The 27,538-nt window shown below is 39.5% G+C and overlaps 1 protein-coding gene across 1 annotated transcript in view; it reads right to left on the bottom strand.

Annotated features, from left to right (window-relative positions):
* Positions 1-27,174, bottom strand: part of LOC103590814 (chromosome unknown open reading frame, human CXorf23) — a gene marked incomplete at its 3' end in the record, with an annotated part of 44,095 nt that extends 16,921 nt beyond the window's left edge. The window contains exons 1-4 of the mRNA XM_008573140.1: positions 27,160-27,174; positions 11,820-11,894; positions 7,990-8,559; positions 6,945-7,607 (exon numbers count right to left, since the gene is read on the bottom strand). Coding sequence (XP_008571362.1) covers positions 6,945-7,607; positions 7,990-8,559; positions 11,820-11,860 — 1,274 coding nt within the window. The remainder of the gene's footprint in view (positions 1-6,944; positions 7,608-7,989; positions 8,560-11,819; positions 11,895-27,159) is intronic.
* Positions 27,175-27,538: the final 364 nt, after the last annotated feature.

Genomic DNA, 27,538 nt, shown 5'->3' with positions numbered 1-27,538 from the left:
TTTTTTTTTTTTTTTTTTTTTTTTACAAATTGAAGGTTTGTGGCAACCCTGCATCAAGTGGTCTATCAGTGCCATTTTTCCAACAGCACAAGTTTGCTTCGTGTCTGTCACATTTTGGTAGTTCTCACAATATTTCAAACTTTTTCATCATTATTATATCTGTTATGGTGATCTGTGATTGGTGATCTTTGATGTTACTATTGTAATTGTTTTGGGGCGCCACGAACTGTGCCCATATAGGACGGTGAACTGAATTGATAAATGCGTGTATCTGACTGCTCCATCGACAGGCTATTCCCTGTCTCTCTCCCGGTCCTTGGGCCTCCCTATTCCCTGAGACACAACAATATTAAAATTAGGCCAATTATAACCCTACAATGGCATCTAAGTGCTCAAGTGAGAGAAAGAGTTGAACGTCTCTCACTTTACATCAAAAGCTGGAAACAATGAAGCGTGGTGAAGAAGGCATGTCGAAAGCCAAGACAGGCTGAAAACTAGCCCTCTTGTGCCAAACAGTTACCCAGGTTGTGAATGCAAAGGAGAAGTTCTTAAAGGAAATTAAAAGTGCTATTCCAGTGAACACACAAATGATAAGAAAGCAAATATGTAGAAAGTTTAGTGGTCTGGATAGAAGATCAAACCAGCCACAACATTCCCTTAAAACAAAGCCTACTCCAGAGAAAGGCCCTAATTCTCTTCAATTCTGTGAAGGCTGAGAGAGGTGAGGAAGCTGCAGGTGGAAAGTCTGAAGCTAGAAGATGCTGGTTCATGAGGTTTAAGGAATGAAACCATCTCCATAACATAAAAAACATGGTAGAGCAGCAAGTGCTGATGCAGCAGCTGCAGCAAGTTATCCAGAAGATCTAGCTAAGATCACTGATGAAGGTGGCTATGGTAAAGAACAGATTTTCAATGTAGATGAAAGTCTTCTATTGGAAGAAGATGCCATCTAAAACTTTCAGAGCTAGAGAGAAGTCAATGCCTGGCTTCAAAGCATCAAAGGACTGACTCTCTTGTTAGGGCTATTGCAGCTGGTGACTTTAAGTTGAAGCCAATGCTTATTTGCCATTCTAGGGCCCTTAATAATTATACTAAATCTACTCTGCCTGTGCTCTATTAATGTAACAATAAAGCCTGGATGACAGCACATCTGTTTACAGCATGGTTTACTGAATATTTTAAGTTCACTGTTGAGACCTACTGCTCAGAAAAACCGATTCCTTCCAAAATATTACTGCTCATTGACAATGTACCTGGTAACCCAAGAGCTCTGATGGAAATGTACAAAGAGATTCATGTTGTTTTCATGTCTGCTAACACAACATCCATTCTGCAGCCCATGGATCAAGGAGTAACTCTGACTTTCAAGTCTGATTATTTAAGAAATACATTTTGTAAGGCTATAGCTGCCATAGATAGTGATTCCTCTGATGGATCTGGGCAAAGTAAATTGAAAACTTTCTGGAAAGGATTCACCATTCTAGATGCCATTAAGAACACTTGTGATTTATGGGTGGAAGTCAAAATATCAACATTAACAAGAGTTTGGAAGAAATTGATTCCAACTCTCATGAATGACTTTGAGGGGTTCAAGACTTCAGTGGAGGATGTAATTGCAGATGCTGTGGAAATAGCAAGAGAACTAGAGTTAGAAGTGGAGCCTGAAGATGTGACTGAATTCCTACAATCTCATGATAAAACTTTAATGGATGAGGAGTTGTTTCTTGTGGATGAGCAAAGAAATTGGTTTCTTGAGATGGAATCTACTCCTGGTGAAGATGCTAGGAACATTGTTGAAATGACAACAAAGGATTTAGAATATTACATAAACTTAGTTGATAAAGCAGTGGCAGGGCTTGAGAGGATTGACTCCAATTTTGAAAGAAGTTCTACTGCAGGTAAAATGCTATCAAATAGTATTACATGCTACAGAGAAATCTTTTGTGCAAGGAAGAGTCAATTGATGTGGCAAACTTCATTGTTGTCTTATTTTAAGAAACTGTCACAGCCACGCCAACCTTCAGCAACCACTACCCTGATTAGTCAGCAGCCATTAACATTGAGGCAAGACCTTCCACCAGCAAAAAGATTATAACTTGCTGAAAGCTTAGAAGTTTCTTAGCATTTTTTAGCAATAAAGTATTTCTTTTTTTTTTTTTTTTTTTTTTTTTTTTTTTTTTTTAAAAAATCTCCCCCAGCCACCCCACCCTTCAGCAACCACTCCCCTGATTAGTCAGCAGCCGTTAACATTGAGGCAAGACCTTCCACCAGCAAAAAGATTATAACTTGCTGAAAGCTTAGAAGTTTCTTAGAATTTTTTAGCAATAACGTATTTCTTTTTTTTTTTTTTTAAAAAATCTCCCCCAGCCACCCCACCCTTCAGCAACCACTCCCCTGATTAGTCAGCAGCCGTTAACATTGAGGCAAGACCTTCCACCAGCAAAAAGATTATAACTTGCTGAAAGCTTAGAAGTTTCTTAGAATTTTTTAGCAATAACGTATTTCTTTTTTTTTTTTTTTGTCTTTTGTCTTTTTCCGTGTCCGGCAACGGATCGCAACCCTCAGTGTTGCCCCCGTACCGGACCGGGGACCGGCAACGGGATCGCAACCCTCGGGGTCGCTCCCGCGCCTCGCTCAGCCAGTGAGCGGGAACCAGTCTGTATGTGGGATCCGAACCCTCGGGCGGGAGCGCCGCCGCGCTTCCCAAGCGGCGCACTTATCCAGTGCGCCACCGGGCCGGCCCTAAAGTATTTCTTAATTAAGATATGTACACTGGATTTTTTTTCTTTTTAGAAATAATGCTATTGCATGCTTAATAGACTACAGTATAGTGTAAACATAACTTTATATGCACTGAGAAACCACAAAATTCATGTGACTTGCTTTATTTCAGTGGTCTGGAACTGAACCCACAATATCTCTGAGGTATGCCTGTATTTAACTTTTTAATACAAAATCTCAAATATATACAAAAGTTCAAAGAATTATATGATAAGCCTCCATGTGCCTGTCAATTCAGCTTCAGTAGTTATCAACACATAGCCAATCAAAGCAGACTCACAGAGCCAGGAGTAACTGCAGGTTAATTCAGGCCTAAAAGGGTACAGCCAGGTGACCTGCCCAATGTCACAGAGCTGCTCAATGGCCCACAGGAAGAAAAAAACCTGTGCACCCCCAATCCCTAACAGAATGTTCACCCCCCTATATTAGGACCCTTAAAAGACACTAAGAGAAGCTAGGGAGAAAAATAGGAATGAAAGGGAACCTTCTCTCAATTAATTTTTGTTTAAAAAAAATGTATAAGAGAAATATCAGGAGAGAAAACGCTTTCGTTTTTTATGCTACAGAACAGTGAGGTAGTAGTTTTGGGTATCAAAAACATCTCCACCCACAGCTTTATTTTGCCTCTAGCTGAATAGTACCCATCATAGGTAAACAAGTGTGATTAGGTGACTTTCCTTCAATCACAGTTATGGTTCTTCACATTGTTCCCCATCTGCGTGGCACCCCTTTCCTCAGAGTATCAGGGTTCCAACGTCCTCTGGGGCCCATTCCCCACCTCATCCCCTTTAAGAATGGGAAAAAACCTGATGAAGTAGGTAGGTCCTCTCTGTATCTCTTCAGTGGGAAATAAAGGATTAGATGTGAACGTGGCTCATGTACTCAGCTCACATCAACTCTGACAGCTAAACTTGCCCATCTCAGGTGTCTAGTACCAGCATCCCAGGAGATCAAAGGAGCCTCAGGCCCAGTGCAACAGGAGCTTATTCTGCTCCGGAAACTAGTACCGCCCCCTCCCTCCAGTATCCTCCTCCCTCCACTTCCTTCCTAGCCTGGCCAAGGCTCAGTTCCTCACCTACTCATCCCAACATTAAACCAAGTCCTCCCTTCATCTGCTTCAAGACTTACAGATGTACACAACAGCTTGTGTTATGGGTATATAATAATCTTAGAAATTTTCATATTGTGATTCCCTAACTTACACTCTGAAACATATAACCATGACACATATGTAACTTCTACCTCTGATAATAAAGTTTTCACAAGAGTGGGTCACTAGAATAAAGTCTTTGTTAACAGAAGTATTAACTGTGCAGTGAACATTCAATCAAGTGTCTACCTACTACTGTTCTAGATACAAACTAGAATCTAGAAAAAACACCAAGTGATAACCTTGTTTTCAACCATACTGATAACCAGAAGAACAAATATCAATACTCAACCAAAGCCAAGAAAGTAAACAAATGCACAAAATTAACCATCTTAGTCTTTTCAAAAAAAGTGGATAAACACTCTAGATTTTAACGAACAAATAAACCTCTCTCTGCCCTCTATGATTATTTTAATCTTTCCTAGCAGAGAAAAATCTAATTTATGTTAATAGTTGAAAACATAATTCTATTGAGTGCATAACCTTTGTTTTATGGATACTTCATCAGTCCACTCATAATTAAATCCAACCCACAAAACTCTTCCACAACTCATTCATCAATAAATGATTATAACAGAGAGAAAAAATTTGTTGACTATAATGCTTTATCATACTGAAAAGGGGCATATATTTGTTCAATTATTTATCCTTCAAGTCTCTGAATAGAGAGAATTTGCTGTGGAGGCTCTTTTTATTACATAAGCCATCCTGCTCTTTACTACACAACTCAGGTATTCGCACATGTGCTGCCAGGCCCCACTCACAGGCCATGAGATTTCACAAAATTATAGTTTATAAATTCAAAATAAAAGATGCACAGACTCAATTTTGGGAAGTTCATTTTTGTGATACAATAAAGATCAAGCTGCATTTTCTCATATGAAATTATAAAATTAACTGTTCAATATCTCTAATAAGATCTTTTAAATTAAAACCCTTCAAAATTGGTATTTCTAGCATTCTTTAAAAGTGTTACAGACAATTTATTAATTCTCTTTTAAGTATAAAACAATTATTTAATATGGGGGGTATCATTACTTTTATAAAAAAGTTTAATATTTTAGTACATTTGATTGTATGTAGTTTTACCTCAAAAAAGAGGAACTGTAAACAAAAATTAAATACTGAAGTATATAAAGAGGAATGGACTGATGCTTTGTAACTCACTTTGAAATATATCAAAAAAATAAGGTGATAGATGAATAGATGGACAAATATGTGATTAAGAAAGTAAACTTAATTGTAGAGTCTAGGTGGTAGGTATATAGGTGTTCACTGTACAATTTTTCAAATCTTCTGTATGTTTGAACATTTTCATAATAGAATGTTGGAAAGAAAAAAAGCTTAAGGTAACATTCTTAAAGTTCATGCTTACCACAGCATTTGTGCTCTTAAGACTGAAAACTAGTATAGGAGATATGATAGCACAAAATTATTTAGGACATATATGAAAAAGATACAAAATTATTAATATGGCATTATGTCAGTGATATAAATATACATAGAAAAATAACAAAAGGAACTAAAATGTTAATAAAATTGTTCTAGGGTAATGGGCTTACGGGTGATTTTCCCCATTTCCCCAACTTTCTGTAATATAATCATATACATAAATGCTTTCTGTGCACATATAAATATACACATGTATATTCAAAAACATTTTCTGCAAGTGCAATGAATATAAGGAAAATATGAGGGAGGAAGACTGCCATGTCTAACTTTAAGGAAAGGAACAAAAAATATTTTGTTTAAAAAAAAAATGGGGCGGGGGAGGGAGGGGAGCTGGCCAGTTAGCTCAGTTGGTTAGAGTGGTGTTATAACACCAAGGTCATGGGTTTGGATCACTGTACTGGCCAGCTGCCAAAAAGAAGGAACCGTGAGTTTACCTCCCCCCCATCTTCCTGCTCTTCGGATTTTGTTTTCTTGGGTTTTTTTTTGTTGTTTTTTTTTGTGACTGGTAAGGGGATCGCAACCCTCGGCAGGGTGTTGCCCGTACCGCGCTCAGCCAGTGAGCGCAACGGCCATCCCTATATAGGATCCAAACCCACGGCCTTGGCACTCCCAGCACTGCACTCTCCCAAGTGAGCCACGGGGTCGGCCCTGTTTTCTTGTTTTTGATTCAAACACAAAAATGAGTCAACCATGAATATAAATGCACCAAATCAACAGGGCCCATCACTTTTTCATTCCCATACTGGTAATGTATTAAGGTAATGAAAAAATTTAGTTGACGTAGCCAACTGCAGTGCCTTATAATTCTCAGAATCCATAAACGAAGGTAATATTCACAATAGAACAAAGCATGTGAGCCTGCTTGAGGAGAATATAACTTATTACGACAGTAGTTTATTTTTTAAAAGAATCATTAAAAGCTAAAGCAAATGTCTTATAAATAGGCATCTTCCCAGTTTATAGCCTAATTTCCTCTACCTGGGAGGATTTAGTCCGTTGAGTGCCAGTCATTTTGAGATGGCAGCAAGAACCACATTAAGTCACCCATCTCCTTGAGTCACAAGGGGACACATGGATTTGAGCCTCAGCCGCTGTCACTTAGACAAGTCACTTCATCTCTCAGGGCCTAACCTTCTTCCTCCATAAAATCAGGGCCTGCTAAGGTCCCTTCCAGCTCTAAAAATTTGCTCAATTTTAGGCAGGAGGGAATACAGGCTTTGCAAAACTGAGCAAGGAATAGGTCTCCTTGAACTCCACCCAGCTAATCTCTGGATAAGGACAAGCTGGTGCCATAAAAACATGAATTCATGAAGAATACCTCCATGCAATGCCCTGCACCCAAGACGTATCTGGAGACAGGATGTGGAAAAAGCAGACATGAGACCACCCAATATAACTAATCACAGGATTCATCCTCATTACAGGGCTTGTTTTGAATAATCCAGGCAATCCCTCCTCCCTCAATGGACTCTAAACACACTATTAATTCCATTTTCGAAGTTGCAAATAAAGATGGCAGAAACATGTATTAAATATCATAAAGAAAAAACAAAGATAATACCTGAATGTATCTACTGCTTTCTTCACATCTACTTTAACTGTAAGTGATTTCTTCCTAAGATTGACAGATGAGGGTTTCACATCAGAAAAGTTTTTACTTTTGACAAGCTGTTTACTGGAAGAGTTGCGCTCTTTCCTGCAATCCCCTTCTTTCTTTATTTTTTCCTTCCGTTTGCCATTAGAAGGCCTCAAATCAACATCATTTTTATTTGAGTGAGTACAGGCAATGTAGTCTTTCTTAGATGGTTTAAAAGGGTCTTTGACTTGTCCATCTTCAGTCTCTCTCCCTCTTCCAGCATTAAAACAATCTGACTCTCTATTTACAGGGTCTTTTTGAGAACTGTATTTTCTATCTTCCTCCTTAGAGTACTTCTGAATTCTCCCATCTGAAAAGTCCTGGTCCCCATCTGAGGCCTTATGACGTTTGTGGCGATAGTCATAGGACACTTTGGCTGCTGAACTGGTCTCTGGGTGCTCCCTCTCAGCATGTCGATGAGTTTGGGGTCCGAGGTTCCACGCATCTTTCTTCTCTTGGTAAGGTGGAAGAGAATGCTCGGGCTTCCACTTTGGGTTCCTGGCAGGCTCTCTGTTTTCATACCTCTCCACATCTTTAGGTCTTTTTGATGTGTGTCCATATTTTCTGAAATCACGATCCTCAGGATACCTGTGTTGACATAAAGCAGTTTACACTTGCACTAGAGAGAAGAAAGTGAGAATTTATATGTGCAGAATGTTTGGCAGCATGGCTTTAAATGCAGAACGCAGTGGCAAGTTACCCTATAATCCCTCAAGCCAATTCATAGAGGCACAAGGTAGTTAAAGAGGAAAATGCCATGTTTTTTTTTTTTTAATATTCTAGCCATCAACATGATTTACTCTAAAAAGAAATACTTCACCACTACCAGTAGACCATAACTAAATTTTACAATGCTTTTTATCTTTTTAGACAAAAGCTTTTCAAGGTGGTTATCTTCAACCATAAAGTAAACAGACTTTTTCACTTGAGGCTTTATACCAAATTACCCAGGTGTAATGTTTTCCTATACCTCTTCTGAAAAGAGCTCCTTGTCTCAAAGTCTTCAGAGCCTCTTCTAGGTGACTGGGAATATTTTTCTTCTTGTATCCTCTGGTGCCTCAACTCTTCTTCATGCCATTTTCCTTCAAATCTAAAAGAATCTGCTATTGACCTCTGAGATGGCTTCCCTCCTTTTCCACTTCCTCTAACTCTGTGGTCATCAGGAATATACCTTCCTTGCACTTTCTGGGGATAACAATTCCTCTCATGCTCTTTGTAGGGCAAACCCTCTGAGTATTTGGGCATATACTGAGATCTGTTACTGTCCCCTCTTCCAGGTGAATATACTTGGTGAGGCTTATACATATAAAAATTGTCTAAAGAGTTGTTTCTTATGTTTGGGGAAGGTGATCTATGTTCATAAGATCGGTAATGTATATTTCCACGATAGGGAATCCTTGATTTACTCTGTCCGTGTTTCTCATTGTCCGTTCTCCAAGCAATGGACCTTTTTGAATCCTTCCTATATTCACAGTCATAATGCCCATGAGAATGTCTTTGCTTGTAGTATTCAAAATTTCTAGGTATTGGTGATAAAGACCTATGTAAACAAACACAGAAAAGTTTAGTCCAGTGAAAGACAATAAACTAAGTTTGTCTTAATACAACCTACCTAAAACATTTGCTTTTCCTAGAATTCCACTGCTTCCTCCATTCAAACTAAATTCATCAGTTTTCTGTGTCTGCATTCAGAATTGTACAAAGGTCTGATTATGATACCACCCAATTCAACAAGCATACGCTTTCCATCTGAACTAATATATTTCATGTGCATATCAAAATGGCTGGGGACACCCATCCTATTGAAGGAAGACCAGCTTAGGTACACAGCAGAATCCCTTCTGGAAGACAGCAAAGTTCTGGCAAAAGAAGATGCAGTCACTTCAAAGGGAAGGGCCAGTCAGCAAAAGCTTACATCAGGTTTAACTGCCAGGTAAGAAACAAGCAGAAGGAGGGTTAGATTCACACAAATAAATGTATAGAAGAGTGTCCAGAAAACTGAACATGACCTGTGAAATTTAACTAGATTCTAAGATTTAATGATGCCACAGCCCAAACTCAGACCCAAGACTGGCCCCATAGTTTCTCCAATTGATTGTCTATTCTACAAAGGCTGTATCAAGGAGCAAGAAGTATATACTTAATGGGGGAAAAAGGGAGAGGGGAGGGAATTAAGACTTGAATCTCATCCTCAGTTCCTCCATAAATACTTCTCACATAGATAAGTTGCTTTTCTTTCCCAGACCTGTTTCCTTACATATCAATTGAAATATGTGTTGTTCTAACAGAGCTTGTAACTTGGGTGAAGGTGTGCTTTAATGCAGCTATAGTGCTCTTCAGGGAGAGCACATCCTTTCTGTAACTACCTTCTCCAGTACCTTAGCACTGCCAACATTGAGCCTTGTATTCCCACTGAGGAGGAAGGCTCCTGTATCCAGGGAAACCAGTCTGGGTAGCCCAGACTTAAAGATAAGAGAGAAGAGTGCCACTATCTGGAACACAATAGTTTCACTTTGCACCTGGGGACCTTTCCCCCCATCTGACCTGTCCAATTTCCCAATCTACTCCGTGAGGAGTTTAATGTCTTATATTCGATGAAGAAGCTACTCTTGCAGCTTTTGTTACTGTCTCCTCTCAGAAGCTGCCACAGAGCTGAAGCAACCATGAATGAATCCCTTTCCTTTTGGTGGTAAGTCTGTGTCCCCACTACAAGAAAGGAGGCAGATCTTTCTTCCTCATGTACCTACTGGGACTTATATACTGGACCTGGAAATACTACCCTCTGAAGTCACCAAGCTAGACATACTGGCAAGTGTTATTTAGCTGAGGCAGAAACTCTGCCTCTCAGCTGGCTACACCCCATCAAAGGGAAGCAACCAGAGCCTCTGAGGACTGACTTTGTCACTTTCACTGCTAAGGAGAAAAACTGGCAGCCAGAGGCAGAGGTCTTCCAGACTGGATGAAATACCCAGTATCTTACTTTAATCCTTACTTCACATTAAATACTGCTCTGATATTATATTTTATATCATATGTTTTATTGTATACCACCCCTTTCTTCTAAAGAAGGTTGTTGGAATGGTTGCTATCATTTTCAGTTCTCCTAAAGGAACAAAAGAGACCCAAGGAATCTTCTGGGAGACAATTCTGCACAGTCTCTTGAGTTCTGCACACCTTGTGAGCAGAGGCACTGAGAGTTTTTGTCCAAGACCAACAGCCTTTGAAGATAGAGACAGGGTCTCCCTTAGGAACAGAGGGCTGATTTGTTTGCTGTCCACAGATAATAAGATAATGTCTCCTCCAAGGCAAAGACTGTGAATTGCTTGTAGACCCTAATAAGGGACTGAGGTTCCTCAGCTATGTTGTAACCCCACTGCCTGTGTCATAATCCCCAGCCACCAGCCCTCAGGGGACCTGGAGGGTAAGGGGAATAACTGGAACACAAAGCTCAAGCTGCCTGCTGTACTATGAGTAACAGAGGCCTTTGTCTTTGACTGGGGAGTGCCTTGTGGCAGTCTAATGCATTAGCTCGCAAGTAGGGTAGCATGGAAGACCCCCTTTATAGCTCTTGACAACGAAACCTCTGAAGGAATCCAGAAATCAGGCACTAAGCTTGGCAGGGTCTCTTGTGCTCCTCACCAGGGCCTGACACAAAAGGGTGAAACAAAATGACCTCTGTGGTATCCTCCATGTTAAAATGATTTGCTCCTTTACATTGCTTTTTCTTTTTGAAGCTCCTCCCCATTACAACTTGGTCTTGTGAATTACAAAATGAACAGTGTTAAAGAAATGATTGATTAGTCACCACATAACCAAAATGAACAAACACAATGGCCAAGTTATATTAAAATGAAAAACGTTGGTCTGCCTTTTGAGTATGCAATTATGGTCCTTTTTTAAGTCCTAGACATACTAGTCATGTTTACAGCCTGGCGCCTTTGCTCTTGTTCTCCCTCTTAACTGCAATGGTTTTCTTCACTGTTTCTGCCTTTAGAAATTCTACCCATCCTTAAACATCCAGCTAAAACTTTTTTCATCTCTTCTTTGAAGACTTTCTTAGTATCCTACTTCCCTCCACAAAAGTGGAATTATTCCCTCCCTGTAGATCCAGAACACTTTGCCCCAATCAGTAGCGCAGCACTTTTCTTACATGTCATAAGTAGGTACGATATCTAGCACTTTCCCTATGTCCACTGGCTACGGTGTCAGCCTACCCTGCCAGCCTGAGTGCTTGCTTGCTGAGGCCACAGAAGATGGCATACTTGCCTTTGCAGCCCCCAAACCTGCCTGCAGCAGGTATACAATATAGAGTGGTTGAACTGTCCCAATCTAATTATATTTATTGATACCACTAATCAGGAAGGAGGAGAGTTGAACTCCAATCAAGCTATTGAAAACTCTATTATTCTGCCATGAAAAAGAAGAAATAGGAAACTCCCTATTTTCTAACTCTAAATTTACTAAAACATACTAATTATGAAAAAAAAATGAAACACTGAAGAGTTCTAAACCATTCACTAATTCAAAAAATGTAATACTCTCAAAGATGTTTCTCATTCTCTCTTGCTATGGCCGTTGCATTTCTTTTCATTATGAATTAATTCTAGCTGCCAGCCATAATTAATTAAAGCTGTCAGTTCCTAGAATCTAGAAATACGGCCTCTATCACGATAAAGCACCTACTGTGAATAACCAGGTCCCATGAGCTTATTAAAATAAGTTTTTACCAGTATTGGTGAATTTGCAAGTCACAGCACATCCCAAATCCAAGCTTACACTGCTAAACTAAGAACTGCTCACCTGTATTTCCACCTGGGGGATCTAGATCGTGACCGTGCCATCCTTTGACACGTGAGCCACTATCCACTTTTTACACTGCAAAGAAACACAGTATTAGCGAGTTTGTGGAAAGAGCCTGCAATGTGCCCTAAAACACAGTGAATGCCACCAAGAAAAAGTTATTTAACCCCTCTGTGCCTCAGTTTCCTCATCTATAAAATGGGAATAATAACAACAGTACCCACCTGATTGAAATATTGTCAGGATAAAATGAATTAAATCAGGGATCAGCAAACTTTTTCTGTAGAGGGTCAAATAGTAACTATTTTAGGCTCTGCAGGACACATAAGGTCTCTGTCACATTGTTCCTTCTTTTATTGTGGTAAAATATATATAACATAAGGTTTGCCATTTTAACTATTTTTAAACATATAATTCCATGGAATTAATTACATTCCCAATGCTGTGTGACCATCACCTCTATTTCCAAACCTTTTTCTTCTTTTTTCAAAAACAACTTTTTAAAAATGTAAAAACAAGGCTAGATTGCATTGAGATGTGCCCTAAGTGTAAAATACACATTGAATTTCAAAGACTTGGTACAAAAAAAAAAGAATGTAAAATATTTCATTAATATATTTCTAATATTGATTTCATGTTTAAAGGATATTTTGGATATACAGGGTTAAATACACTATATTGTTAAAATTAATTTATAAAAATAAAAATTTTAAAAACCGTTTTAGCTCAAGAGCCATATGAAAATAGGCTCAGCAGGCCAAATGCACTGTAGTTTGATGACCCTTGAGTTATCACGAAAAGAGCTTATTAGTGTCTGGCACATAGCAACTGCTAAATAAGTATTCCAAAAAGAGGAAAAAATTACCCAGATTCCTCTATCTGAACACACCTACTACCATCTTCCTGTCTTTCTCCAAGCACATAAACACTTCATATAATCACAGTCAAAATGTTTAGGAATACATGATGGTATATCCTGCTTTTTAGACTGTTAGATTATACGAATTACAATTCCTAATTGTAATTGTCAATTGCTGCCTAACTTTCCACCAGATAAATATACTCAAAACTTAATTAAGCATTATTAGACATTTATTTGCTTCTGATTTTTTCCTAAAATAAATAATGTCAAATAAGTAAATCTTTAAAGGCATTTCTGGGCCGGCCCCGTGGCGCACTCGGGAGAGTGCAGCGCTGGGAGCGCAGCGACGCTCCCGCTGCGGTTTGGATCCTATATAGGACTGGCCGGTGCACTCACTGGCTGAGCGCAGTGCGGGAGACACCAAGCCAAGGGTTGTGATCCCCTTACCGGTCACGAAAAAAGACAAAAAATAAATAAATAAATAAAGGCATTTCTAAACTTGATTTTCCCAATATTCTTCAATCTTTAAAAGAAACTGATAGCTTTAGGAGCTGAATTTTAAAAATATGTAATTAGGGTATAATCTCTCTATACTAGCTATTATTTACACCTCAGTAGTCTTCCTCAGTTCTGATACTATTATTAAATAGTTCCCAACTTACTTGGCCCAAACCCCCAGTGGCTTTCAAAAATCATTGCCATCAGTTCATGAGTAATCATACAGCCAACGTGCACAGACTACAGAATGAATAAGTATATGTCTCATTATTATGTACCTTTACTTTGCAAATTTCTGAAGATACTGAGGTGAATATTAAAATATAAATGGCAGAGGGCTGGCCAATTAGCTCAGTTGGTTAGAGCACGGTGTTATAATACCAAAGTCAAGGGTTCAGATTCCCATACTGGCCAGCTGCCAAAAAATAAAAATAAAATAAAATAAAAGAACTCATTGTGACTACGCAGTTTTTCTATGAACTGATACAAAAAGTACAACTATTATTATGTAGACATTGGTTAAAAGGGGGTCCTTGTACTCAAACATCTGCAAACTACTGTTGTCATGAATTTCAGAAGAAAGTAAAAGCATATAAGGTCAAAGGACTTTACCAGAGCAACTAAAATCAATTCATTTAGTTTTACATTGTCCCCTTCCAAAAATAATTCGAAGCTAGGAAGAACAATTAGTTCAAAAATTATTATGAAGTTAAAACACTAAAGAGGAAAATGTTTGTTTACTAACTAAAAATATCAAAATGTATTCATTCAACAAATTTTATTGTGTACCTATTATTTGCCAGGCACTGTTCTAGGGAATACAGCAGTGAACAAAAACAGGCAAAAATTGCTGTTCTGATAGAGATTACATTCTACTGGGGAACTTATAATTTAATTAAAGAAACTTTGAGTATTAGTTCAAACCTATTAAATTTAACAAAAACAATAAACCCAAAGATCGTGTGTGGGGGAGGGAAGTAAACATGAAATATTACTGGTAATGATGAAAACGCAAAATTTTCCTAGAGGGTAATCTTTTCTTTATTTTATAATATAGATTTATTGAGATGTAATTCACATGCCATACAATTCAACTATGTAAAGTGTACAATTAAATGGTTTTTAGTATATTCACAAGGAAGTACAACCATTACCATGGTCTAATTTTAGAACATTTTCATCCCCCCTAAAAAAAATCCCATTAGCAGTGACTCCCCACTCCTTCGCTCCCCTGCTTAGGCCCTGGCAACCACTAATCTACTTTCTGTTTCTATGAAACAGATTTGCCTATTCTGGACATTTCACATAAATGGAATTATACAGTCACAGTCTTTTGTGACTGGCTTCTTTCACTTAGCATAATTTTTTCAAGGTTCATCTGTGCTCTAGCACATATCAGTACTTCATTCCTTTTCCTGGTGGAATAATATTCCATTGCACGGCTATGCCACATTTTGTTTATTTATTCATCTCTCAGTGCACATTTGGGTAATTTCCACCTTTTGGCTATTGTGAATAATGCCCCTACAAACATTTGTGTACAAGTTTTTGTATAAACATATATTGATACATAATTGCTGGGTCAGATGGTAACTTTAACTTTTTGAGGAACTGCCAAACTTTTCCAAAGCAGCTACACCAATTTACACTCCTACCAGCAGTGTATGAGGGTTCCAATTTTTCTACATCCTCACCAACATTTGTTATTATCTGTCCTTTTTATTATAGCCACTCTAGTGGGTGTGAAGTGGTATCTCACTGTGGGTTTTGTATGAAAAAAATATAAATAATTCATTTTCAGAAATGACTTATCTGAAGGTGTTTTATTGAGATGGTAATTAGTTACTAGCCCCTATTGTGTTCTTCATTCCCTGGTGTTTCTCCCATCACAGGGCTTATGCGGGCCTTTTTCACCGGCTTGTCCTGAGCTCCCAGACAAAGGAATTCCTTGCATTGCAAGAGGGTAATAAATTTTATCTGTCGGGAAGATTGTGCACCCTGTAGTATTCAGCCAATGAGGAAGTGGGGGGAGGGACTTGCACACTAGGGAATAAATTGCTTGCTACAGCCCTTTTCCATGCACCTGCCCTTCGGACACCTGAACCTTGTAAGGCCGTAATTAAAGTCTTGTTTTGCTGTACCTCATGTCTCTGTGTCCATCCTTTGGCATTGGACGGGTGAGGGCATTTCTTACAATTTGGGGGCTCATTTGGGATCTCTGTGACTGCGGGACTGGGATCCTGATAGACGGCAAGACACGTCCCATCTGATTTCGGGTGGCCTGCTCTGTTTCAGTGCCCCAGCTTCTTGCAGGACCACAAGAGACTTATTCTGAGGACAGCAGAAGCGACGCTGGGGGGAAAAAGCGGCACTGCAGCAACCAGGCAACCTCGTTGGACTTTAAGTACTACCTTGGCAGTTGGGCATTTTCGGAGGTCTAGTGTGTGGCTGAGACATATGCTAGATACAAAATGAGTGTAGAGTTCCGAACTGTGGTTCCTTTCTCCCTTGAGGGAAATGGCCAGACACGGACAGAGTGAGCCCTGAAGTGTACAAGAAACCTCCAGTAAGGGGGGTTGAGTACCTCAGGGAGTCCTGACGTGGGCAAGAAACCTCCAGGAAGTGGGGTCGAGTACCTCAGGGAACAGACTCGGGGAACACTGACCTAAAATGAAAATGGGAAATAAGAATTCTAGGCCTAGGGAAACAAGGAAGGGAGGAATTAAGGAGATTCTTCCCAACATTCCCTCAGATAGCTCCTTGGGGGAAATGTTAAAGGACTGGGAGAGGAATTCCCAGACAAGGAGCAATGAGAAACAGAAAATAACTAAGTACTGTTGTTTTATTTGGACCAAGAAACCAATTCATAAACTTTCAGTCTTCTGGCCACGATTTGGCTCAGAGGAGGACTGGGTCTGTCAGGCCCTTGTCCTCTATGTTAATGATAAACCCTCATCTTCCCAGGAGGAAAAGGATTATGCTCTATGCTGGTTATCAGGAGCAACTCCCATGTTTCCTCTTAAAATTGAAGGAGAAGACCCCAAAAAAGAATCCTGGGATCCTTTGTCCTGTCTTCCTCCTCCTTATGCCTCACAGAATGAGAGAAAAGAGGGCCCTAGGCAGACTGAATGTTCGGATCCCCAAGCACAGTCCGAACCCTTGGTCCCTGTGAATCCATATCCTAGCCTAAGGAAGGAATTAAAACAATGTAAGAAAGACCTTAAATTTTCCCCTCCCTTCGGGGACCTCTAAAGAAAGATCCAAAATGTTTCCCCTTAGGGAAGTCCCCATGGGGCAAGGAGAGATTGGATTCGTGAATGTCCCCCTCATGAGTACTGAAGTTAGAAATTTTAAAAAGGAAATGGAATCATTATTAGAAGACCCCCTTGGTCTGGCAGACCAGCTCAACCAATTCTTGGGGTCCAGCTAATACACCTCAGTCAAAATGATGTCTATAATGAGCATTCTCTTTACAGGGGAAGAAAGAGGAATGATTAGGAGAGTGGCTCTGTCCACTTGAGAGACAACACCCTCCCAGACAGGGGGTCCAGACAGGGGGTCCTGTCTGTGGAGCAAAAGTTCCCAAATTTGGATCCCAAATGGGATAATAATGATCCTAGAGATAGGGCCCAAATGCAAGACCTCAGAGAATTTATCATCAAAGGAATTAAAGAATCCACCCCCAGGGTACAAAATGTTTCCACGGCCTTTGTTTGGTATTCAACAAAAAAAATAGGAAACTCCCTCTGCCTTTTTGCAGAGGCTGAGACCAAATGAGGAAATACTCTGGGTTAGATCTGGAAGACCCAATAGGACAGGGTCTCTTGAAAGTTAATTTTGTAACTAAAAGCTGGCCTGATATTATTAAAAAGTTACAGAAATTAGATGGTTGGAATGAAAAACCAACTGAGGAACTACCCAGGGAGGCCCAAAAGGTATTTGTGAGGAGGGAAGATGAAAAACAGAAACAAAAACCAAAGATCAATTTTTTTTTTTTCCTTTTCTGACCGGTAAGGGGATCACAACCCTCGGCACCGTTTGGTCTGCACCACACTCAGCCAGCGAGTGCACCGGCCATCCCTATATAGGATCCGAACCTGTGGCCTTGGTACTACCAGCACAGCACTCTCCCGAGAGAGCCATGGGGCCGGCCCCAAAGATCAATTTCTTAAAAACTGTATACTGGCTATATCCTCTACTTTGTGTTCCCTCAGGTTAAAAGGGCTTTTTGCTCAGACCCCACCTCTTGAATTTACCATATCTGGTGTTAATCAAGACCTGGAAGGAAGACAAGCTTTGGCCAAGCTGGGAAGATTCCTACCAGTTGTTCCTCACTACCAAGACTGCTATACGAACTGCTAAAAAGGGAGTGGACTTGAGGCACTCATACTTACCAGCCTGTGTCCTGCCCAGCTGTGGCCATTAGGCATCCACGCTGTGCCATACTATGCTGTAACCAAGACCCCCACCCAGATACAGGCCCAGCTGCAGCTGCACCCCCACCTTGTGGTTAACACACAGTCAAAACAGAATTTTTCAGCCTGCTTCTCACCCGCTGTGCTTTTCCACCCTAAGACAAAGTCATAGCCACATAAGATCATAAGATCACCCCCCTCACTGGGTTACAAAAACCCATAAATGCTATAATATAAAAATAACAGGCCCACTGTGTTCAGGACTCAACCTTTGGACAAGAGTCTGTTGAGCCAATGCTAGCATATCAATAAACTCTGTTTTCCTGTTTTAAGCCTCAGTGTTTCCTGCCTCTCCCTGTGAGTTCACAGTAACTCAGTGCAACATTTCTTGGGGGCTTGTTGGGGATGGTGGAAATGGTGGCTTTACTGCCTCCCTTGTCTCTCGGTCTCAGCCCCTGGGACACCAGACAACATGGACCTCACTCAGGCACCAATAGAGTTTCCATGAATGGGAAAGACCTCGCCAGGTGGACACGGAGGTCAAACCCTGAGAACAATGGACCCCAAAGAGGCACAGGAACCAGACCAGGGAAGCTCCACCCATCAGACAAGGTAAGGACCTGGGTCCCACTAGATTCCTACTCCTGTAAGAGTAGAAGGGGAGCCTGATCAACTCGCAAAGGGGGTAATGTCTTAGTACTCCATCTCACAGAGGAAACCACATTCCCCAGTCAGATCAGGATTTCAGTAATTTTGGGGTGGTAAACTCTGTTTCATGGAGGAATCCACATTCTCAGATCAGGATTTAAAAAAAATTTGGGGGTGGTGAATGAAAGTGTGTGAATGTGTGTGGCTAAGATGTATCCTGGATATGAAGCAAATGCGGAGTCCCGATCTCATATGGCTGAGGGTGAGAGGTGACGTGGGATTTATACCATCTCCCTAAAGCCAAGAGGTGCTGAAATATCACCGCGAGGTGAGCAGCTGGTGATGGACAAAGTGATTGGAACTGAGTGTCTGTTGCGACAACGATCACAGGTGGAAAAACATGGGAAAAACACCTAGCAAACAAACTCCCCTTGCCTGTATGCTGAGAAATTTTAAAAAGGGCTCTTCTGGTGACTATGGTGTCAAATTGTCTCCTGATAAACTCAGGGCATTCTTTAAGGTGAATTGGCCATCTTTCAATGCAGGATGGCCCTCTGAGGGGTCCTCTGACCTTTCCCTTATCTGTCAAGTCATAAAGATTATTACTGGACAGCATGAAAATGACCCTCAGGGCTACCCTAACCAGTATCCCTATGATTCTTGGGAAGACTTAGTTCATTTTCCACCCTCCTGGTTAAAGGCCTGCATGGAAAAACACTGCCAAATTCTCTTGGCCAGAGAAATGTCGGTCCCAGGTCAGACTCACACACAAAGGTGACCTCTCCAAGTGGCCCCCAAACCAGCTATTCTGCCCTGACATCCGGAGGATCTGCCACCTCCCTACTTAACTGAGCCAGCTGCTCTGCCCCCCCCACAGCCCCCATCACTGCCTCCTACTCCAGCAATGACTCCTACCTCTCCTCCTGGCCCATCAGAAGGGACTACTTCATCTCCCAATTCTCCACAGACCCTACTGCCACCTACCCTGACCTGATATGGTCCAAGCTGACCAATATGAATAGGATCTCTGAAGTCCTCCAGAAGTCAGGACCTCTGAAAGGGCCCTGGGGCTAAGGCCAAAAGCCGACCAGAGGACAGCCCCACATCTAGTTGCTTCCTACCTTCTTCCTAGCCTTATGTGTGTCTTTTCCTCCACACACCCTATTAGTCCACCATATCACACTATCTGCTTTCCCTGATCAGGCCATGCTGTTCCTACCACATAGTTGGCCTTCCCTCAGGTGGCTTGACAAGTCCTATTCTTTCAGGACTGCTTGACCATCATTTCCCCGAGACTCTTTCCTCTACTTTCCCCCTGCCCTCCTCACCCCGATTTTTTTTCTCCTTGGGAATTCTGGGTTTATTCTGCAATTATTTTGATACATTGTATTTATTTACTTAACTGTATTTATTTCAATAGGCAAAAGACTCCAGATAGCATATCCACAAAACTCAAATGACCTATGAACACATGAAATGCTGAACCTCATTAGTAACTGGGAAAATGCAAATTAAGATCATAGGCATTTTATATCCATCAGATTGGAAAAAAAATTATTGTAGTTGCATATTCTGTAGTGTTGGCAAGGATGTGGAACAATAGGAACTCTCATACACTGCTAGGTGAATTATGCATGAGTATAAGCAGTTTGGTAAAACCCAATAAAGTTGAACATGCCCATATCCCACAGCCCAGCAATTCCATGCAGAATATTCCTTGGAGCAATGGTTCTCAAACTTTAGTGTGCATTGGAATCACCTGGATGGCTGGTTAAAACACAGACTGCTGAGCCCTACCCCTAGGCTGGGCCCCACATTTAGTAAGTTCTCAGGTGATGTGGATGTTGCTGGTCCAGGGACCATAGAACCGCTGGTTTTAAGGGAAAAGTGGAGAACACTTAGGAGAAAATATTTAACTAAAACTTACTGCATGTGATAAAAGGAATAATACTAAGAATATTTCTCCTTAGCTACTATTAAAAGTAGCTTTATTAAAATTCAAACTATTCACTCAAAAATAGGTGAATTCTACTGCATATAAATTATACCTCAAAAGTGTGGTGTTACAATACCAAGGTCAAGGGTTCAGATTCCCATAACAGCCAGTTGCAAAAAATAAAAATAAAAAACACCAAAATTATACCTCATAGCTGTAAAAATGTTGTTAGCTTTGGAGTGAAGAAAATGTTCTAAAATCAGATTAGATATTAGGGAGATGGTTGCACAACTCTGCAAACACTAAAAACCATTGAATTGCACACTTTAAACCAATAAATTATATCTCACTAAAGCTGTTTTTTAAAAAGTTAACTTTGAAATCGCTTAGCATGCATCAGCTGGTAATGATGAGTACTGGCTTAGGGGCTTAATGAATAAGAGAGGAGGGTTAATTTAAATGTACAGCCTGAGCTAAGAATGGTTTTTACATTTTTAAAGGGTTGCAAAGAAAAAAAAAAAAAAAGAAAAATATGCAACAGGGGATTATATGTAGCCCACAAAGCCTAAAATATTTACCATCTGGTCCTTCACAGAAAACATTTGCCAGTCCCTGATTTAAACTAACTTACTTGTGACTAGCTAAGTTAAAGGGACCAGAACTTCAGGAAAGATCCAGAGAAAAAGACTGAGACACCAGCAGAGTTGTGACTAGAAAGATGATGTCGTAAACAGAAGATAAATGTGCTTATATTGCTACTTCAGGGAGAACTGTAAAGGGCTGAGAGCAGTGAATGAGCCTGTCTGCTGTTCTGAACATAGACAGGAGACCAACGGACAGGAGGGCCATCCACTCCCAGGAGGATGCTGAGAAGGATGCTGATGCTAAAAGAGGCCAACCCCACCAGGACAGCACTAGACACACCCCTCCCCCAGCTGAAGGACTCGGCTCCAATAATTCTCTTTCTCCCACAACATCACTGTCCCCTCTCCATTAGATCCTTTCCATCACCATACAACCTTGTATAATTCTCCCATCTCTCTATGGAACCACATCCCCCTAGGGCTACCACTCTATCTCTCCTTTTACAACCAAATTCTTCAAAAGGGCTGCCTGTACACCCCCATCATCATCTCCAAATCTCCTCCCATTCTTGTTCCAGCCCTCAGCAACCTGGCTTTCCTTCCCACCACTGCACCAAACTGCTCCAGCCAAGATCACTAATGAAATCCATGTTGCTAAATCCACTGGTCAGTTCTCCTCTTCCTCCTCCTCAGGTCAGAGAAAGTAGTGGAAATAGAAGACAAGTAAAGAAGGAATAATATTTGTATTATTGTAGTCCCTGAAGGAGAAAAAAATGAACCATAGAACTGAACTAGTATTTAAAACTATAATTCAGAAAACCTTCCAGAAATGGAAAAATACCTGAAGTACCTGAATCTATACATTTAAGGGTTCACCAAGTACCCAGGAAAATTAACCCAGAACAATCTACTCTGAAACATAGCCTAGTAAGAACTATTTGATTTCAAAGATAAAGATAAAATCTTTAAGACTTCCAGGCAAAAAGAATAAGTAACTTACAAGTATAAAAGAATTAGACCATCATCAGATTATCAGATTTTTCAAAATCAAAACATAAAGCAAGGTGAAAATAGAGCAGTATTAAAAACTCAATGAAAGTAAGTATGAATCAAGGATTTTATAACAGCCAAGATGTCCCCCAGATATCAAGGAGACAGAAAAACAGTTTCAACATACAAGAATGTAGGGAATTTTGTACTTGCCCTTCCTGAGGAATCTACTAGAGGATGAGCTTCATTCAACCAAATGATGACTGGGAAAACATCAGCAAAAGGACTGATGGTGAGCATTTTAAAATACGTAAATAGACATATAAGACACTTAAAGAAAGACGAGGATGAGGGTGGAAGATTAATGTAAAATTGTTGCATACTGAGACAGAGTAGAAAAATTGCAACTAAAAAAATGGGAGAAGAAGAAAGAGGAAGAGGGAATAATAGAAACAGCTCCACTGCTATGTAGGCAATAGGTGGTTTTAAAGGACACGTGGGTGGGGCACTAACACAGCAGATATTAAAAGATGAAACAAATCAACAAACGGTGCTGAGACAACTGGATATCTACAAGCAAAAGAATAAAGTTCGGCCCTACCTCATACCACAAGCAAAAATTTACTCAAAATGGATCAAAGACCTAAATGTAAGAGCTAAATTTATAAAACTTAGAAGAAAAAATAAGGATAAATAATCTTTATGACCTTGGATCAGGCAATAGTTTATAAGATATGACACCAAAAACACAAGCAACAAAAGAAAAAATGGATAAATTGGGCATCATCAAAATTAAAAATGTTTATGCTATAAAGGATGCCATCAAGAAAGTGAAAAGACAGCCATTAGAATGGAGAACATTTTTTGCAAATAATTTATCTGATAAAGGATTTTACCTAGAATATATAAAGAACTCTTACAACTCAATAATAAACAAAAAAACAAACAAATTTAAAAAGGGGCAAAGGAAATGAATATACGTTTTTCCAAACACGATATACAAACGGCCAGTAAGCACATAACATCACTAGTCATTAGGGAAATGCAAATCAAAACCATGCTGAGATACCACTTCATACTAATAAGGAGAGCTAAAATCAAAAAGAAAATAACAAGTGTTTGAAAGATGTAGAGACACTGGAACCCTTATACATTGCTGGTGGAAATGTAAAATGGTACAACCACTTCAGAAAACTGTTCAGCAGTTCCTCAAAAAATTAAACATAGAGTTACCATACTATTCCACTTCTAGGTATAGACCCAAGAGAAACGAAAATGTATGTCCACATAAAAACTTGTACACAAATAGGAGCATCATTCATAATAGTCAAAAGGTGAAAACAACCCAAACGTGCATCGTACATTCCACAATGAAGATATAACACATATACATATGAATATGAATATAACACAGAACCACCTTTATGAAATAAAAATTACAAAAGATGCAAGGAGACAAATAGAAACACTACTAGTAACAGGAGACATTAATACACAACTCTTTGTACAAAACATATTATCAGGAGAACCAAAAATAAGGAGATAGAAGATCTAGACAACATAATCAATAAAGTAAATCTTACGGATATTTATCGAACTCTGCACTCTGATACCAGAGAATACACTTTCTTCTCAAGTGCCAATACCTTACTCACCAAAAATTATCATATATTTGGTCACAAAGAAAACATCAGTTAACTTTTTTATAAAGTTTTTTTTTTATAACTTTTGGAAATATTACAAATAATACTCTGATTATAATAAAACTAGAATTTATTAACAAAATAAAAAACAGAAAGGCCCGCCCACCTAGAAATTTGAAAGCCTCCTATTAAACCACTCCAGGGTATTCTACAACTGAAATTATAGATTTTTTAAAGAAATAATGACAATAAAACACCACATATCAGATTCTATAAGATGTGTTTAAAGCAGTGATCAGAGGGAAACTTATAGCACTAAATATATGTATCAGTAAAAATGAAAAAATAAAAGGAATTCATTTCCAAGGTCAAAAAAACTTAAAAATTCAGTTGTTTAGGGCATGGTGCTGATAACACCAAAGTCCAGGGTTCAATCCCTGCATCGGCCAGCTGCCAAAAAACAAACAAAAGTTCCCCACAAAACTTAAAAATAACAAACTAAACCAAAAGAAGGAAATAATAAAGACACAAGTACAGAAAGAGAATGAGAAAGAAAATAGAAAAATAGATCTAACTAATAATTCAAAATTCTGTAGTTTTTGAAAAAATTAAAATACATAAACCACTATGTAACTTGATTAAGAAAAAAGGGAGAAAGCACAAATAAACAAAATAAGAAATGGCATGGAGGAAATAACCATTCAAATAAAAGAAAAAATTTTAAATCATAAGAGACTACCTCTACTACCAAATAAATTTGAAAACCCATATGAAAGGGACAATTTGCTAGAAAAATACATATCACCAAAATTTACCCCATTAGCATTAAAAAGCTTAAACAGACCAATTTTCATAGAAGAAATAGAGAAAGTTTATTAAGAAAATATCCCATGAAAAAACATCAGGCCCAGATGGCTTCACAGAGAATTCCATCAAACCTTCAAACACCAGATAGTCAATGCTCTATAAATAAACATTCCAGAAATGCTATAGCACAAGAAGGATCAAACCTCCGAGAACATCAACCTTTGGAGAAAGATGAACCAGCGAAGGAGAGATTGAGAAGGAAATTTGTGTGAAGAAGACAAAACCCTGGAACACAGAATCTCAGAAACTAAAGAAGGATGTTTCAAGAAGGGAGACTTTCATATCAAATGCTGGAATAAGATCCAATAAAAGGAATGAAAAGTGTTAGCACATGGCTTGAGGGCTAAGTGGAAGGTCAGGAGACTGAAAAAGCCAATTAACTTCAAAAGTCTAGCTGGGGAAGGGAGGAGAGAAACTGGGTAGTGGCAGGGTGGAGGGGTCTAGGGATGAGGTTTTGAAATGGGAGCAACTAGAGTAGATTTATTCTTGATAAGGAGGGACTATTTGCCTGGCATTAGGGATCTAAAGTAGAATGACAGTCATAGTAGAGATGAGTCCAGGTCCAATTAGTTCAATGTTTCCTTTGATTCCTTAATAATGTAGTCAATTTCTCCCAATATTCCATATTTACAAATTACCTCCTTCATCAAACTGAATTTTTATCAGTGGTCACATTCTATGTTAATTGAGCAAACATTACTAAGTGCCCATGACTGCTAGGAGCTAGGAATACAAAGTTGGAAAAGATCTAGTTTCTTTCCTAGAGAAGCCAAATCTCTAATGGGTAAGAATGATCATATGAGTGCCAGTTCCTGGTTTACTGTGTTGTACAAACACTATCTCATTTAATCCTCACAACAAACATTTGAAGAAGCTGGAATTACCTCCATTTCATAGGTGAAGAAACCAAGCCTCGGAAAGGTTAGCTAATCTGCCCCAAGTGGAGGACCTGAAAGTAGAATCTAGGTTCTTGGACTTCAATACTAACACACCCCCAACCTTGCAACTCCTACCTTCATAAAAATGACCCTGGGGAGACTGCCCAGTCACTTGCTCAGCTGCTCAGTCAGCAGAATTGGGCTTTAGCACACTTGAGAATACTTGACATCCTGCATCACATCTAAAATTGCCATCTAAATTTGGAAAGCAGCTTTTATGCCCTCTATCTGTGTGGACAGTCTGTAGTCTGTAGGGCACAAAGACTATGTTTTATTTATCATGAGCTCAAGGGCTGTGTTTTATTTAGCGTTATATCTGTGCCCCTCAGCTTTACATAGTGCCTTTAAATACTTGCTCCTTCAACATTTGTGCAGATTCACTCATTCAACTAATTTTATAACTGTGATATCTTTTTGAATATAATCTAGAGCAGCAGTATAAAACTTCAAATTTGAGCTTTTTGGATTCAGAAATTTACTTTAAAAAATTTATGAACCTCAGGATGCTCCTGTGCTCTGAAATTTCTACAAGCTGGCAATAATAACAAGACTAAGTATGTTTAAATGCACTTTCCATAAATGTCTCATTTGACCCTTAAAACTACCCTGTAAGAAAGGTAATGCACTATAAACCCTAGTTCATAGTTGAGGAAACAGTACCCTAGAAAAGTTAAGAGATTTCTTCAAGGTAATCAGATACACTGGAATTCAAGGAAGTCCTGACTCCAAATCCCTTTCCTGTTCACTCTATTATGCCTTTGCCTCACCTAGATAACCTTTCTTTACTAAACTGGTAATGGTGGAATAAAAAATGAGAAACTGATTTGCTATCAACAAATAAAAAAAAAGCGATAACTGCAGGATATTTTTACTTGGTTGGAGAGACCATAAATGGCCCAAAAGTGTTCCTATAGAAATCCTTTAAATTTTGCCTTTTGCTAGAGTGTGGGTAAGGATTGTTGATAGGACTCACAGATTGTTGATAGGAGTGCAAAATAACATATCTTTTCCAGAGGGAAAATAAGCAATTTACATTAAAAAATAAATTTAAAAAAAAGCCCTTTATATGCATACTCCACCCAACAAATCCATCATCTAGAAATGTACACTAAGTAAGTAATCATGGGTATGAAGACTTTACATTTATCCAACAATGTGTTTAAGTAGTGAAAATCTGGGAATAACCAAGTAAATAAATTATTACTGCCATATAATGGCATGGTACATAGTAAAAAAAAAAAAAAAAAAAAGTGACCACAAAACACAATTCACTTTACAAAACTTCATGTATGTATGAATTCGTATTCATCTCTGCATTGAAAAAGACTAGAGGTGTATATAACCATATTCACAATGGTTACTTGGAATGGTGAAAAAGTGTTATCTTCACTGTGATTTTGTATATTTTAGAAATTTTGTACATAAATGGCTTACTAAATGTTTCTACATACATAAATGTTTCTAGTAAGACGTTTTAAACGTTTAAAGATTGTGAAACAGCGACGATTTCAAAAGAAAATGTTTAAAATACCATTAAAAAATAAAGCATCACTATACCATCACCATTAAAATACCATTGAAAAACCAAGTATTCATTATGAATCCACAGCAAAACTATTTTCTTTCAAATTCCAGTCTTTCCTTTGGACCTGTTCGCATTTAGAAAAACGCTAAAATGTTGCCTGGCCAGAAGCCTGAAAGACCTTCCTGATTTCTACCTGTAGTTTGTAATTTGTTCCAGAAAAGAAAAGCAATCACCTAAGAGGCAGTTCAAAAAGCACCTCCATAGGAAAGTACTAGGAGGATAAATTTCTCTCCCATTTCTTTCCCTCCGGACCTACCGACAGGACAGTCCTGACAGTGACTGGCCCAGTCCTGACAGTGACTAGCCCCGTTTCCTACAGAAGCACATGAGATGCACCAATTCCCAGTATACGTTTCTAAAATGACAAGTTTTACTTTGAAATGCAGGATAAAGAGCAGCCTTCACTACTCATTCTTGACGTTGTCATTGGAAGATGTCGCTGCGCGGCACGAGCATCTCACCACGAGGACAAAGCAGGGGCTCCTCGGCTCAGGTCCCGCCGGCGACGCGTCCGAGGCTGTTTCGGGAACAAGGGCACGGTCCCCGGACACCGCCTACCCCGCCCTCATGACAGACGCTCGGAGCCGCGGGGACCGCAGCCTGCCCGACGACAGGGGAAGGTCGGGGTCAAGGCAGCAGGTGTCTTGGTTGCCACGCCTGAGGGATGGCGATGGCCAAGCGACCTAAGGGGCGCAGGGGAGCTGTCCCCGGGGAACCCGAGCCGGACAGCCGCATCCTCCCCGCGGCCCCACC

Source organism: Galeopterus variegatus, unplaced genomic scaffold, assembly GCF_000696425.1.
Source record: "Galeopterus variegatus unplaced genomic scaffold, G_variegatus-3.0.2 Scaffold881, whole genome shotgun sequence".
NCBI classification, from domain to species: domain Eukaryota; kingdom Metazoa; phylum Chordata; class Mammalia; order Dermoptera; family Cynocephalidae; genus Galeopterus; species Galeopterus variegatus.
Note: the sequence above shows the minus strand (reverse complement) of the source record. Positions and strands in the feature narration are given on the sequence as shown.